The sequence below is a fragment of the Nicotiana tabacum genome, chromosome 13 (genome assembly GCF_000715075.1).
Source record: "Nicotiana tabacum cultivar K326 chromosome 13, ASM71507v2, whole genome shotgun sequence".
In the NCBI taxonomy this organism is placed as follows: Eukaryota; Viridiplantae; Streptophyta; class Magnoliopsida; order Solanales; family Solanaceae; genus Nicotiana; species Nicotiana tabacum.
In genome coordinates, this window is record NC_134092.1 from 126950812 (window position 1) to 126965283 (window position 14472).

General features: G+C 38.1%; 1 protein-coding gene across 3 annotated transcripts; it reads left to right on the plus strand.

Moving 5' to 3' along the window:
- The first annotated feature begins 671 nt into the window (after window positions 1-671).
- Window positions 672-11538, plus strand: LOC107802160 (uncharacterized). Of its 3 annotated transcripts, none has more exons than XM_016625608.2 (15): window positions 672-932; window positions 1928-2016; window positions 2904-2970; window positions 3093-3208; window positions 3995-4061; window positions 4172-4220; window positions 4388-4473; window positions 4602-4867; window positions 4972-5027; window positions 5295-5380; window positions 7730-7822; window positions 9050-9386; window positions 9509-10161; window positions 10509-10743; window positions 11065-11538. In XM_016625608.2, exons 1-15 carry the CDS (start codon window positions 735-737, stop codon window positions 11310-11312), a joined length of 2646 nt encoding a protein of 881 aa, XP_016481094.2. In that variant the 5' UTR covers window positions 672-734; the 3' UTR covers window positions 11313-11538. The 3 variants fall into 3 exon arrangements, with proteins under 3 accessions (XP_016481094.2, XP_016481095.2, XP_016481096.2); XM_016625609.2 differs by having other exon boundaries at window positions 9515-10161; XM_016625610.2 differs by lacking the exon at window positions 672-932 and adding an exon at window positions 1815-1833.
- Window positions 11539-14472: the final 2934 nt, after the last annotated feature.

Genomic DNA, 14472 nt, shown 5'->3' on the forward strand with positions numbered 1-14472 from the left:
AGATTGGTATTTGGAGATTAGTCAGTACTTATTTTGTCTTGAAATTTTAAACTAAAATTTCAAATTTTAGGACAATTCAGGAAATTTTTATCCTAAAAATTTGAACCGCAAAACTGAAATACAGGACGCACTGGCTAATTCTTAAATAACAGCCCTTTAGAGTGGCTACCAGGTGTCATTTCTACTCGTTCCCTTCCGTCTGTAAAAATAGCACGGGCTAGCCAGTTTTCGGACTGGTCATTTAAAAATAGCCAGCGTTTGCAAAGCCATTGAAAAATAACCACTATTTTGCTGCAATATGAAAAGTTCCAGCATAATATACTGGAGATTGGAGCAAATGTGCATGAACTTCCAGTATATACTGGAGTTCCAGTATAATATACTGGAATTCCAGTATATTATGGAATATTTTCCGGATTTTGAACAATATTTTCGTTCAGATTTATCTTTATATGAAAATTGGCTAAATTTCGATTACTTTTGAAACTGTGACTATTTTACAATGACCACTTGTAAATCTGGCTATTTTCGAATTTCTCTCTTACGTTCAATGGCCCAAGTACAAATAGGGTTGAGGGTCCAAAACAAATGGGCCTTAACAGTTCAAAGCCCAGTAAATTAGCAGCCCAAAATGTTCTTCAATTCAGCTAAATAAACCCCAAATCTTTCAGTTTTTCCGTCTTTTTTGCGCCCTTCTTGAGCAAAAAGATTCGAATTTGCAGCAGCCATTAAAGATGGGTGGGAGAGGAAGGTCTCGAACTCAAAGAAAACACTTTCGACAGAACAGAGAAAATGTTTGGAAACGCAGCAAACATGAAGACAACAATGTTACTACTACCAATGATGACAACAACAAAGAACAACAACCTAGTAATAAACCCCATTGGGAGCCCTTTGCTACTCAAAATCTTGCCTTTGATGAGTATTATAAGGTAATAGAGATTTTATCTTTTTGGTATTTGGGATGTGGCACAATGGAATCAATGCGGACTTAGCTAAACATAAGGCAAAATGGAAGAAAAGGATCGGGAATATGTTTTTAGCCTTGTTAGAGAACTTCTAATATTATTATTTTTGTTATTATTACTATTATTTATATATATTGAACTTATTTGTCAGCTTTATTTTTGTTTGGTATGATGACGGCATGAGTTAGAGCTTAAATGGAGAAGTGATAATTCATTTGCTTACCCCAACTTGTTTGGGATTGAGGCCTACTTGTTGTTGTTGCAGTTGTCATTGATCAAGAAGGAAATCCAAAAGGAACTCGAATTTTTGGTGCAATCGCCCGGGAATTGAGAGAATTAAATTTTACTAAAATAGTTTCATTAGCTCCCGAGGTATTATAAAATGAAATTGTGATCTGTTTCTAGTGGGGTATTTGAAAGAAATAGATTAATTAGTAGATTGTGTCTCACACATATATCTTTAATAATTCATATCATATTCAAAAAAAAAATAAGTAAAAAACACGTTGATTATATCAAATTTGGAGGCCCCAATAATTTTAGTTCATCATGGGTAGGGACCCTATTGTTGAGATAATAACTTCTATACGAAATGCTGATATGGATCGAAAAAGGGTGATTCTAATAGCATCTACTAATATTACCGAAAATATTGCTCAAATACTTTTATGGTTGTTGGTATTTGGGATGTGGGTATGTGCTTATATGTTTAGTTGGATTATGGGGTTTGAATATTTCTTGCCTTTGATGAGTATTATAAGGTCAAAAGTTTTTATCTTTTTGGTATTTGGGATGTATTGATGTGCTTAGTGTTTAGTTGGATTATGGGGTTTGAATATCTCTTGCCTTTGATGAGTATTATAAGGTAAAAGAGTTCCCCTTTTTTGGTTATTTGGGATGTGGGTATGTGCCTATATGTTTATTTGGGTAATGGGGTTTGAGTTTTTTTTTTGTTGTAGGAGCAAGGAATAGTACCAACTGAAGAGTGGGATGCTTTTGTTGGCTGCCTTAGAACTCCTTTGCCTGCTGCATTCAGGATCAACTCCAGGTTTATGTGTATCATTTTTTTGAGTTTTAGTTTGTTTCTTGATATTTGTTTCGATTGCTATCTTGATGCAACTGTAAGGACTATAGTTGAAGTATAATTTAATGAATGCTTGCTCTTTCCTTATTTTTGTCTTTCTGGCTTTAAAGTTTGTTAAATTTGAACAAGATTGGATTTTTGTGTTTTTTTATTGAAAGGAAGCTAAGTGTGCTATATGTTACAAAAATTGACAGCAAAGTGCAGTTAAAGTTGTGAACTTTTGAGCATTTCCCTTACAAAGTTTTCACAAGCTCTACTAGCACAGTATGTAAAGCTTCATTTTTTTTGGTGAAGCAGCACGTAAAGCTTCATTTCGTGTGCTTCTGATTGTACAGTGGATTTTACTACATTAGGCACACATTTGGTGGTGGATATACACGTTTCCTCCTATCACAATTGCATGACAAGTGCACTTTGTTCAAAGTGTCTATGTGCTGCTATTAGCATATACCTGAAATAACCTAATTTCATCATTTCTTGTTATTATATGAGGTGCTTCATTCCTACTTTGCCCTCCCAGGGTAGGGGTAAGGTGTGCATACACACTACCCTCCCAAGACCCCACTCGTGGGAAATCACTGAGTATGTTGTTGTTGTTGCTTCTTTTAAAACTTTGAAAGTTGGATCCTTATAAAAAAAAATTGAAAGTTGGATTTTAGAAGAAAGCGCATTGCTCTAAAATAAGGGGTTAAATATAGCAAAGTCCTGCTTCAAGTTCCAAGTAGCATGTGAGATTGAATAAACTTGTTTGTGGTAGCCTACTCCTATAAGAAGTTCTTAGAACTCTAAGACCAAAGCAACTTTTTATAAAATTAAATCATATTGAGCTTCCCGTTTTGTTAATGTTGCAGTAGCCAGTGCTATATGGATATTCGGACCAAGTTGGAGAACGATTTTATGAAATCTGTTCAGGCAGAGGTTGATCAACTGAATTATGTTTACCTTTCATACTAAATTATGAACTTTCGTCATTACATATGCAGTTTTTAGAGGATAATTACTCTACTGCTTACTGTTTCTATATTTTAAGTATGATTCAGGGTGTTGATGGGAGTGAGGTCGAGGGAATAAGACCATTACCTTGGTACCCGGAGAATCTTGCTTGGCAGTCTAATTTTTCACGCAACCAGTTGAGGAAAAACCAAATACTTGAGAGGTTAGTGATGCAATTTCTGTTTTTGTGTTATAACTTTTTGCAGACTCAATTGATAATTGTTTAGTGAGAGATCATTTATAGGTGTATGACAAAAAGTAGCACATGGTTTTCTCAAAATGATTGTTACGGGGTGTTAACTGCTAAACTTTGCTTCCCGGGCTTTGGTCTAGTGGTAAGAGTGTAGTTTGTGATGTGTGGGTTAGGCGCATGTCACATTATTCGAACCCTGCCATAGACGAGAGCCTGGTATTTAAGTGGAGAAGGGTAGAGGGGTGAGCCTATCATCCATCGTGTTTCGAACCATGCGTTATTGACCCTCAAGGATTTTCTCTGTTATAAGAAAAGTAAAAAGGTCAATATTTTGGGACGGATTTTAACAGAAAGGATTTAAAACAAAATAGACGCAGGGACTATAAAAATTTTCATTGTGACTTATCCCAAAGAAAAAAAGCTCACTGTTGACAGCACATATAGTGTTACATTACCATCGAAATAAATTGTGCTTATTATTTCATAGATATTGTTGAAAATAAATTACATGCAAATTAATAAAGCTTGCAAGTTTATTTATTTATTAAAAAAGTTGCACATTTTGCTTTTAGTTTTTGAACTGCATATTGCATAGTGTGAACTGTTTTATATAGAAAGTTAAGGAGAATTTGTAAAGCTAAGATGACTATCAGAAATTAATGAATCCTGTAATTCCATCAGAATCTGTACCTTTTATTAAAGACAATTTCTGACTCTCTCTGCTCAACAATTGAGGTAATTACTATAAGCTTTCAGGTTCCATGAGTTCTTGAAGCTACAAAATGAAATTGGAAACATTACGAGACAGGAGGCCGTTAGCATGGTTGGTCAAGTTGACCTTCATCTCTGTGTTTCCATGTTGGAATATCCCATTGCAGATTTGTTTAATACATCTCCTTTTGTTGACTTCATCTTGTGACTGCTTTGATTCAGGTTCCTCCCTTGTTCCTGGATGTACGTCCAGATCATTTTGCTCTTGACAGTAAGCTATTTTTTATGGGCTCCAAATTACATTTGCATGTTATCTTCTTTTTAGGTTATGCAATATTTCACATATTTCAAATACTGGGTATGTTGTTGTTGTTGCAATATTTCACATATTTCATTCTGAATGCTTTATGTATTGTGACTGTTCCTATAATCATGCAGTGTGCGCAGCTCCCGGTTCGAAAACATTTCAGTTGCTTGAGATGATTCACCACTTGGCTGAACCAGGGAAATTACCTAGTGGAATGGTCTTCTTCTTTCCAATGCAGCTTTTGTGCTTGCCTTTTCAAATGTCCAATCTTTTTTGTTTTCATGTGAACTCTCTGTACCTTTGTAACGTCGTCTTGGTTCTTTTTTGGAATGACTCTTTATATAGGTCTTAGCAAATGATGTTGATGTCCAAAGGTGTAACCTTCTTATTCACCAAACGAAGAGAATGTCTACTGCCAACTTGATCGTCACAAACCATGAAGTGCAGCACTTTCCGAGCTGTCATTTAAGAGGAAATTTTGCAAATGGTTCTGAGACGCAAAAAGTGAGGGAATTAGATATAAATCAGCTTCAATTTGATCGTGTCTTGTGTGATGTTCCATGCAGTGGTGATGGCACTCTGCGCAAGGCTCCTGATATATGGAGGAAATGGTAGTTATTTACATACTATTATAGTCCGTATCACTCTCGTTTTGCTGCATATGATGATTTCTAATGTCCACCTTCTCCCTCCCTCCTTTGTTTGCATCATACAGGAATACTGGAATGGGTATGGGTCTCCATGGGCTACAGATTCAGATAGCAATGCGAGGTTCCTTTCTCTCCCCCCCCCCCCCCCACAACACACACACACACACATTCAGAGACAATATACTGTGCATTTCTCAACCTCATCTTGTTTCTTGTCTTTCTCACATTTTTTACTAATTACTCCTTTATGTATATACCATTCATATAGCCGACTAACCCCAATTAGTTTGGAATTGAGGTGTAGTTGCTACAGTTTTCTGTATATAAGCCTTATTCCTTCTGTCTCACCTTTAGTAGATACGTGATTGGTTAAAAACATATATTGCAGGATTGTCTTTGCTTAAAGTAGGTGGAAGGATGGTTTATTCAACTTGTTCCATGAATCCCATTGAGAACGAGGCTGTGGTTGCTGAGGTAACTCATAGGAAGAATGCTGGCATATCAATTAACATCTTGTTGCTTATAATATTACTCTTTTATTCAACAATAACAATTAAGTCTCAATCCCAAGCTAGGTGAAGTCTGTTCTATAATTCCTCACGATCCATGTCGCTCCATCGAGGCCCTTCTCAATCCAATATTCAATAGTTTTGGCTCTCCAACACTAGAAGTTCTCTACATTTTCTACTGGCATGCAAATTTATTAGAAGGCTCTACATCAAACCTATAGTTGAGTATGGAGCATTCGAAAAACTTGGAGATCCAACTACAACAAGACAGGCAGCCTGATACAACATACTCCCTCTGTTTCAATTTATGTAACACACTTTCCTTATTAGTTTGTTTTGAAAAGAATGACACATTTCTATATTTGGGAAACAAATTAACTTTAAACTTTTCATTTTACTGTTAATGAAAAGCTTGTATAGCCACCTATTATGGCCCCACAAAGCTTTTATACTTTAAAATACTTAACTTACCCCCACATTATGGACCAAATCCCCTATGACACACTTTTTGCGGATGAAAATTAACTTACACATTCAACCTTTCTAAAGTGTAGCTAAGACACACCACCTTTTTCTTGACCAGTTTTTCAGAATGTGTAATGTCACACACCAATAAAGTAGTGCCACGTGTCATTATTTTTATTTAAAAAAATTAACATTTAAAATTACAACTATACCCCATAACCATCTTCTCCCTTTCATCTCTTCTCCGGCAAATTGTACTCCTGCCGTCGACTACCCAAAATCTAGACCTCCACCTTCTAGTTCAAACACAAAAACAAAGCCCCAATCAGAAGCCCCAATCAATTACTCCTAGAAAATACTTTTCTCCAATAGTATTCCAGAGCCTCGTACAATTCTAGATTAAGATTTCTACAAAGTTAAAGTTCGATTTTCTCGGCGTTGAAATCCACGATTACGTACAGATTAGAGCTGCCTTACCCATTCTTTGGTAATAAATTAAGCGTGTCCAAGTTATTAGCTACAAGTTTATGAATTAGTGTGGTGGTTTTGGAAATGATTCTTGTTGTGGGGGTTGCTGTTGCTTCGGCGACCCCGATGACGTCGTTATGGGTTTGGATTCATAGTGTGGAGGTAGCTACAGATTATTATTTGTGTTTTTGGGCTGCTTTATCTGTTATTTGCTCTTTGCCTTTTTTGTTTTAGCCATGGCCGAAAAGTTGGAGAGGTTTAGGTGGGTCTGGTGGTGGATGGGTGGGTGTGCTACTTTAGAAAAAAAGAAAAGAAAAGAAAGAAGCTGAAAAAAGAAAATTAATTTTACCCATTGAATAATTTTATTAGATCTGGACCGTTGAAATAAAGTCCAAGATACGCAGTTTTTTAGTGTTCACACGCCTCATTTAGTTTGTAAAACACGCGTTGGCCACATAGACAAAGAGGTGTGTATTAGCTACACTTTAGAAAGATTCAGTGTGTAAGGTAATTTTTGTTCGCAAAAAGTGTGTTATGGGTATTTGGTCTATAGTTCAAGGGGTAAGTTATGTATTTTTCCAAGCTTTTAAGACTACATATTTCAAAAGTATTCCTTTTTTTCCCTCTTAAACTCCGTACCGAGTCAACGTACATCACATAAATTGAAACGGAAGGAGAAGTTCCTATAGAACCTATCACTAGAATACCCATAGAAGGGGGATAAGGCTAAGTGGAGCGAAAAGGTTTTTCACAAGAAGAAAATTATTAAGTGACTAGTCTTGGTTGACTGTGGTTGGGGAGACCTAGGAAAAAGGCACCTCTAACGGAGCTTTAGGTCCTTGCATTTGCTGCAAAATTTCCGTCGTCGAATATACGAATACCATGCTGAATTTTCTCTTTTCCAGTTTCTATCCTACCCCACCTTCGGGTTATTTGATTTGTGTATTGTTTTCATGTGGACTGTTGATATGATGCAAGTACACTTGCTGTTTAATTCGTTAGCATGATTATCTGTCTTTTACGTCAGCTTCAATCCTTTAATAACCCTTTCTTGTCCATATCAGTTAATTTAAACTGGCAGGAGAAGTGCTTGGTATTGTTGACCGATATAAGGTTCAATTTTATCAAAAAGTGCCGCAAAGCTTCTTTAACTTGGTAGTTGAATGTTTTATCCCAAGTGTTGCAACCACTAGAACATGCTTTCCTGCTTCCTTTTTTTTCTTTAAATTTATGGCTGATGATTAATCAGAATAAGTTTCCTGAGAAGCAGAGATTATACATATATACATGCATAAATATATGTGTGAGTGTGTTGCCTTGGAACTTCACAAGTACGTAATACTTGCTTTCCGTCCTCCCCAACTGTCTTGTTATATTGCAGGTCTTGCGGAGATGTGGGGTGTCCGTTGAACTCGTTGATGTGTCCAGTGAGCTTCCTCAGCTTGTTCGCAGGCCAGGTCTTAAAAAATGGAAGGTGTGGTAGTTTTTTTCTCATCCTTAATTTTCGTGTCTTGTCTCCATGTTTTGTGATCTATATATAACAGATTGAGGTTTATGTGCAACCAGAGAGTCCTGTCCATTATAATCCATCTTAAAAGGTAGAAAAGGAGAGAAAGTTGTGTTTGGAGATGCATTCTATATCCACAGAATGATCTCCTTTTTCAGCTAATGTCACATGATTGTGGGATTTTGTGTGCATCAAGCTCGTGATGCTATTAGTCTATATCCGGAAGGTGGGGGACCTAAATATTCTCACATGATAGTCTATATGTGGTGAGCAAATCTGGGGAGGAAATCAACATGGCCACAGGAACTTTGATATACTAACGTTGGAATATGACCTTATCAAAAAAAAAAGAAGGTTGGAGTATATTCACTTTTCTGATATGAAATTTAAATCGGTTCATTTGATTTTGGTTAAGGCTGAGTATTCCTTTTGCTTCTTCTTTCTAATAATTCGCATGCATGGAGCTTTAACCATGTTCGAGGAGCTAAGGATTGGGAATTTAGTGTTCACGAGCATGAGAATGAATTCCTTCTAAGTGTTTCACACAGCTTGCGGTGTTATTATTTTCTTCTGTTGGTGGAGTATAAAAATTAATAGTCCTGTCATCCCATATATTTTGGCGGTATTTGACTGGAAATGGAGTTTAAGAAAATAACAAAGACGTTTGACACATATAGGCTGAATATGCATCAAATACCAAAAGTATCCTCAGTACCAAGCTATTTGCTAGTGGACACCGGAACAGGTCATGTCAATGTAACAGTGGAAATATAGAAATTAATTAGTTTCTAAATATAGAAATGCGTCAATCTTTTGGAAGGTCAAAAAAAAGAAAGAGTGGCAAACAAATCGGGCTGTACTGCTTTTAATCATCTGGACGACCTTTAATTGATGGTGTCTGTATTTACAAGTTCTATTGATCTTTAGTAGAAGGGGAGCCTTGGCGTAACTGGTAAAGTTGCTGCCATGTGACCAGGAGGTCACGGGTTCAAGCTGTGGAAACAGCCTCTTGCAGATATGCAGGGTAAGGCTGCGTACAACAGACCCTTATGGTCCGGCCCTTCCCCGGACCCTACGCATAACGGGAGCTTAGTGCACCGGGCTGCCCTTTTATTGATCTTTTAGTAGCATTAGACAGATTCCATTGCTTATGCTGCATGATTTTATCTGATGTTTGTTCATCTGTACGTGCAGGTTCGAGATAAAGGAATGTGGTATGCTTCTTACAAAGATGTTCCAGATAATCGCAGAGGTGGTGTTGTTCCCGGGATGTTCCCATCTGGCAAAACCTATGTGGATGCATCTGAGCAAAATGATGATGCAACTAGAGCTCAATTGTCTGATAATGGAAATAATGATAATTCTGAAAATGACATGCCGGTGTTGGAGGATTCTGCAACTGTAGCTACAATCGTGGATGATGAGGGAGTTTCAACTCTACCGCTGGAGCATTGTATGAGGATAGTGCCACATGATCAGAATAGTGGAGCCTTCTTTATTGCCGTATTTCACAAGCTTTCTCCTTTGCCAGGTGAGCTTAAAGTTAAACACCCATTGTCCATTAGTACATTAATCTGAAAATGGGATCATTTGCCATTTGATATCCATCTATATTTACGTAACTGTTGAGGTACATTTTTCCGTTTCTGGCAGCTTCAGCCTTTCAGCAGAAACCTGTCTCTCTGCGGGAGAAGTTGAGTTCCAGTAATATTCAAGCTGAAAGTTTAACAACTAAGGTTAAAGAAGATGTCAATGTTGAGGATGTTAAGCCAGTGGATTCCGTTGGTAACGAAGATGTGACTATGGACGATGCTGATATTCAAGCTGAAAGTTTAACGGCCGAGGTTAAAGAAGATGTAAATGTTAAGGATGTTAAGCCAGTGGATTATGTTGGTAGCGAAGAGACGACTACGGTTGATGCTGGTAATGGGACCGATGAAACTATTTTGGATGCTGAGCCCAGTGAAACATTGGAGAAAAAAGAGATAGACGAAACTCAACCTCCTACTGATACAAGAGCTGAGCCTGAGACTAATAGAGGGAAAAGAAAATTACAAATGCAAGGCAAGTGGAGAGGGGTTGACCCAGTTATATTCTACAAAGAGGAGGCAGTTGTGGGTAAGATAAAGGATTTCTATGGTATCAAGGACTCATTCCCTTTCAAAGGACATCTAATTACGAGGAATAGCGATATGAACCATGTGAAGAGAGTTTATTATGTGTCAAATTCTGTGAAGGAAGTTCTGCATCTCAATTTTCTAGCTGGTCAGCAGCTTAAAATAGCTTCAGTTGGGCTCAAGATGTTTGTAAGTCTATCCGAATTTGGCACTTGATTTCTCTTTGTGGGATTTTTTTCAAATTTGACACAACTTCTCTTCGTGGGAATTTTGTCACACTTGACACCTAACTTCTCTTCATAGGGCTTTTGTCATAATAATAAAAATTGCAGCAGCATTAATTATGCCTCGAACCCTCAGCGAAATAGCTCCACTGCCCCCCCCCCCTACACACACACACACACACCTTTTTTTTTCCTTAAAAAGATAAAGTAAGATTAGGGAGCGAGAAGACAGAGGGTCGCTATTTTCTGATATCTTCTTGCCAATTGCACTATTTAGATGACCTTTTTGCTTTGGCTCTTTCCAATTTGCAGGAGCGCCAAACATCTAAAGATGGTGCATCTTCACCATGTATATTCCGGATATCATCTGAAGCATTGCCGTTAATGCTGCCGTATTTAACCAAACAAATATTATACGCATCTCCTGCGGACTTCAAGCATCTTTTGCAGTACAAGAGCATTAAATTTGGTGATTTTGTGGATGCTGGATTTGGGGAAAAGGCCTCACAGCTGTTGATGGGTTGTTGTGTGGTGGTTCTGAACAAAGGTTAGATGTGATGTAGTGTTTGGCCGTGACCTTACTTGCAAATACTGAAATCATTATTTGCATTTTGAAGTTTGTCCATCAGTTTTGCGAATACTAAATTTCAGCGTTTGAAATACTGGTGAAATATTGAAAAACTTGTGTGCGAAACTCATGTCCAACACAACTTTAACTTCCAAATACACTTTATAAACGTCAACTTCGAATACTCTTTTTTCAACTTCAACCAAATGTCGTCCAAACGCCTACACATTATGCCTCATTTCCTAGCAAAAATCCTCATTGCTCTGCTTCTGATTAAGTTTGGTTGATTGTTTCGTGCAGACAATAAGACACTGTCAGAAGCTCAAGCGGATCCATCAACTATCGCTATAGGATGCTGGAGAGGCAGATCTAACATCTCAGAGATGGTCACTGCACTTGATTGCCAAGAGCTGCTCGAAAGGATGTCAATGGGTGTGGAAGAGGAAACAAATTTGTGCTTGCCGGAAACCAATACATCAGCTGCAGAGGCAGATGAAATAGTTGAAGCAGTGGAAGATGAAGTTAAAGAGGACACTAAACAACCATGAGAATACTCTATATAAAACTTACGATTTTGGAGGCTGTTATAGATGTACCATGATTGTGAATTTAGTAATTGCTTGTTTGTAGCTTTGCTCAAGTTTTATTCAATATATCCACAACAATCATTTTCAGATGAAGATAATTTGAAGAATCCCTTTAGATTGTTATTTTATGTACTTAAATCAATATGTTGAAGAATTAAGTACCATATTTGTGAGCCTTGAGCTTAAACTTTGTTTCCACTTTCTGCAGCCAATTGCTGGCTAGTGCATAGCTGCATTATGATATTGGGAGAACATATATTGTATTTTTGCAAAGGGGAGGGAGGGAAGAGGCAGACAACACAATAGAATAGCATTTTAGCACTAACTGTTTGTTTTTATATTTTGACTATTTCTATTCCATTATAATTGTTGCCTTGGCTTCAGTCCTCTTTTTATGTTGTTGTTTGTACTTGTTGTCATTACTTCTTTTATCTTTTCTTTAGTCGAGGGTCTTTCGGAAATTGTTTCTCTGCCCTCCAGGGTAGGGGTAAGGTTGCGTACATTTCACCCTCCCTAGACCCCACTTGTGGGAACTTATTGGGTTTGTTTTTTGTAACGACCCGACCGATGATTTTGAGTATTATAGCTCTGTTCCCCCATTTATTGCTTATTCCATGCTCATTTGTTGTTATGTGACTTGCCGAGTTAATTAGTTTAGTTCTGGGATGTTTCAGAATGAGTTGGGACACTTAGTCCCAAGTTTGGAAGCCTAAGTTGAAAGAGTTGACTGGATATTGACTTATGTGTAAATGGCTCCGGAATGGAGTTTTGATGGTTTCGATAACTCAGTATGGTGATTTTGGACTTATGAGTGTGTCCAGATATTGATTTGGAGGTCCATAGATGATTTTGGCTTGAATTGGTGAGAGTTGGAAAAGTTGAGGTTTGGAGAGTTAGAAGTTTGACCGAAAGTTGACTTTGTTGTTACCGGATTCGGATTATGGTTCCGCAAGTTGGAATAGGTCTGTTGTATCATTTATGACTTATGTGCAAAATTTGAGGTTAATTGGAGTTGGTTTGGTATGTTTCAGCATTAGTTTTGGAAGTTAGAAATTCATAAGTTCATTAGGCTTGAATCGATGCGCGATTCATAGTTTTAGTGTTGTTTGATGTGATTTGAGTCTTCGAGCGAGTTCGTATGATGTTTTAGGACTTGTTGGTATGTTTGGTTGAGGTCCTGGGGGCCTCGGGTGTGATTCAGATCATGTTCGGCGCATTTTGGAACTTTGAGGAACTGCTGATTTTCTGTTGCTGGTTTTCTCTTTCGCGATCGCGGAGAGGGAGACGCGATCGCGTAGCAAGAATGATTATGCGATCGCGAAGCTTGGGGAGGCAGTGCTATACGAACGTGTGTGTTAGGTCGCGTCCGCGAAGAAGAAAGGAGGAGGCTGGTAGTCCACACAATTTGTTCTTCGCGATAGCGTAAAGAGATCCGCGATCGCGAAGAGTACTTTGAGGGCACCTTGATTTTTGTTCTTTGCAATCGCGAGGGATTTTCCGTGATCGCGAAGAGGAACATCTGGGCAGAATATGAGATTTCAAAATCGAGGGTTAGAGTATTATTTCATATTTGGACTTTGGGAGCTCGGATTGAGGCGATTCTTGGAGGAATTTTCAAGGATTTGATTGGGGTAAGTGATTCCAACTCGGATTTGGTTAATATACATGAATCTATCATTGTTTTTATTATTTAATTAGTGTTTCGTGTTGGAAAAATTGGAGAAAATTGTAGAAACTTCATAGGCTTTAATTTGAGAATTTGAAGGACGAGTTGTGATCGGAATTGAGTAATTTGGAATGGTTGGACTCGTGGTTGAATGTGTGTTCGAATTTTGTTAATTTTATCGGATTTCGAGACGTAGGTCCGGGGTTAACTTGTTGAGTCGACTTTTTTACTTTTGTTAAAGAACTTAGCTTATTCATATATAATTGATTCTTATAGCTTGTGTTGATTGTATTGAGTTGCTTTTGGCTAGATTAAGTCGTTCGGAGGCCGATTCGCGAGGCAAGGGCTTGTTGGAGTAGAGATTTGCACGGTTTGAGGTAAGTAACACTCTTAAACTTGGTTCTGAGGGTATGAAACCCTGAATTACGTGTTATGTGATTGGTGTTGAGGAGATGTACATACTAGGTGCAGGCGTGTGGGCGTGCACCGTAGAAATTATGACTCAACAGATTCTGTAGAACTGTGTAGTCATCTAATCTTAGTATTATTCGTGTACTCTCCATGTGTTGGAGGAATTGAGCTGTGATTCTTGTTAGAAATTATGTTTAGGCTATATGCTAGTACTGTTGGGACCCACATAGGTCATTTGTTGTTGAATTATTTGCAAATTTACAATCATGTACTCAGTCATATCTATCCTTGCATATCATATCTTAATCTCTGTTACCATTATTGTTACACCATATTATCATTGTTTAGGCTTATTGTTATGAGATTTTGTGAGCCCGAGAAACTGGTGAGATTAATGACTGAGTGAAGCCGATGGCCTAATTGTGAGTGATATTTATGGGATCGGGTTGTACGTTGCAGCACGCTTTATTGATTCGTGTCATGATTGGCTTATATTAGCGGGGAAGGATCCGCCCCTCCGGAGTCTGACATACATGCAGTGAGCGCAGGTACCTACTGAGTGTAAGCGCCGAGCGCGAGTGCCGAGTGACTGGGAGGACTGAGTGACTAGGAGGACTGAATGACTGAGCGTGCTAAGTGAATTCATACTCCGAGAGTATGCATTTGACTTTATCACTGTGTTGCATTACAGTTGGCGTGCATAATTGACAGGTAGATATAGTGATGTATCATTCCGCATATTAGTCACACTTAGCATATTTTATCCGTGTTTAACTTAACCGTTAAACTTGAAAGCATGTCTACATTTCTGTACTGTTAAGAATCTTTATTTAGACTGTACCTGTCAAGCTCGACACTGTTTTCAGCCCAAGGTTAGTCTTGTTACTTATTGAGTACATTGGGTCGGTTGTACTCATACTACACTCTGCACTTCGTCTGCAGATCCAGGTACTTCTAGACACGGCGGGTGCTAGATTGGGGCATCAGTTGCTTGGAGACTATCGAGGTAGCTGCCTTGGCGTCCGCAGACCTTGACTCTCATTC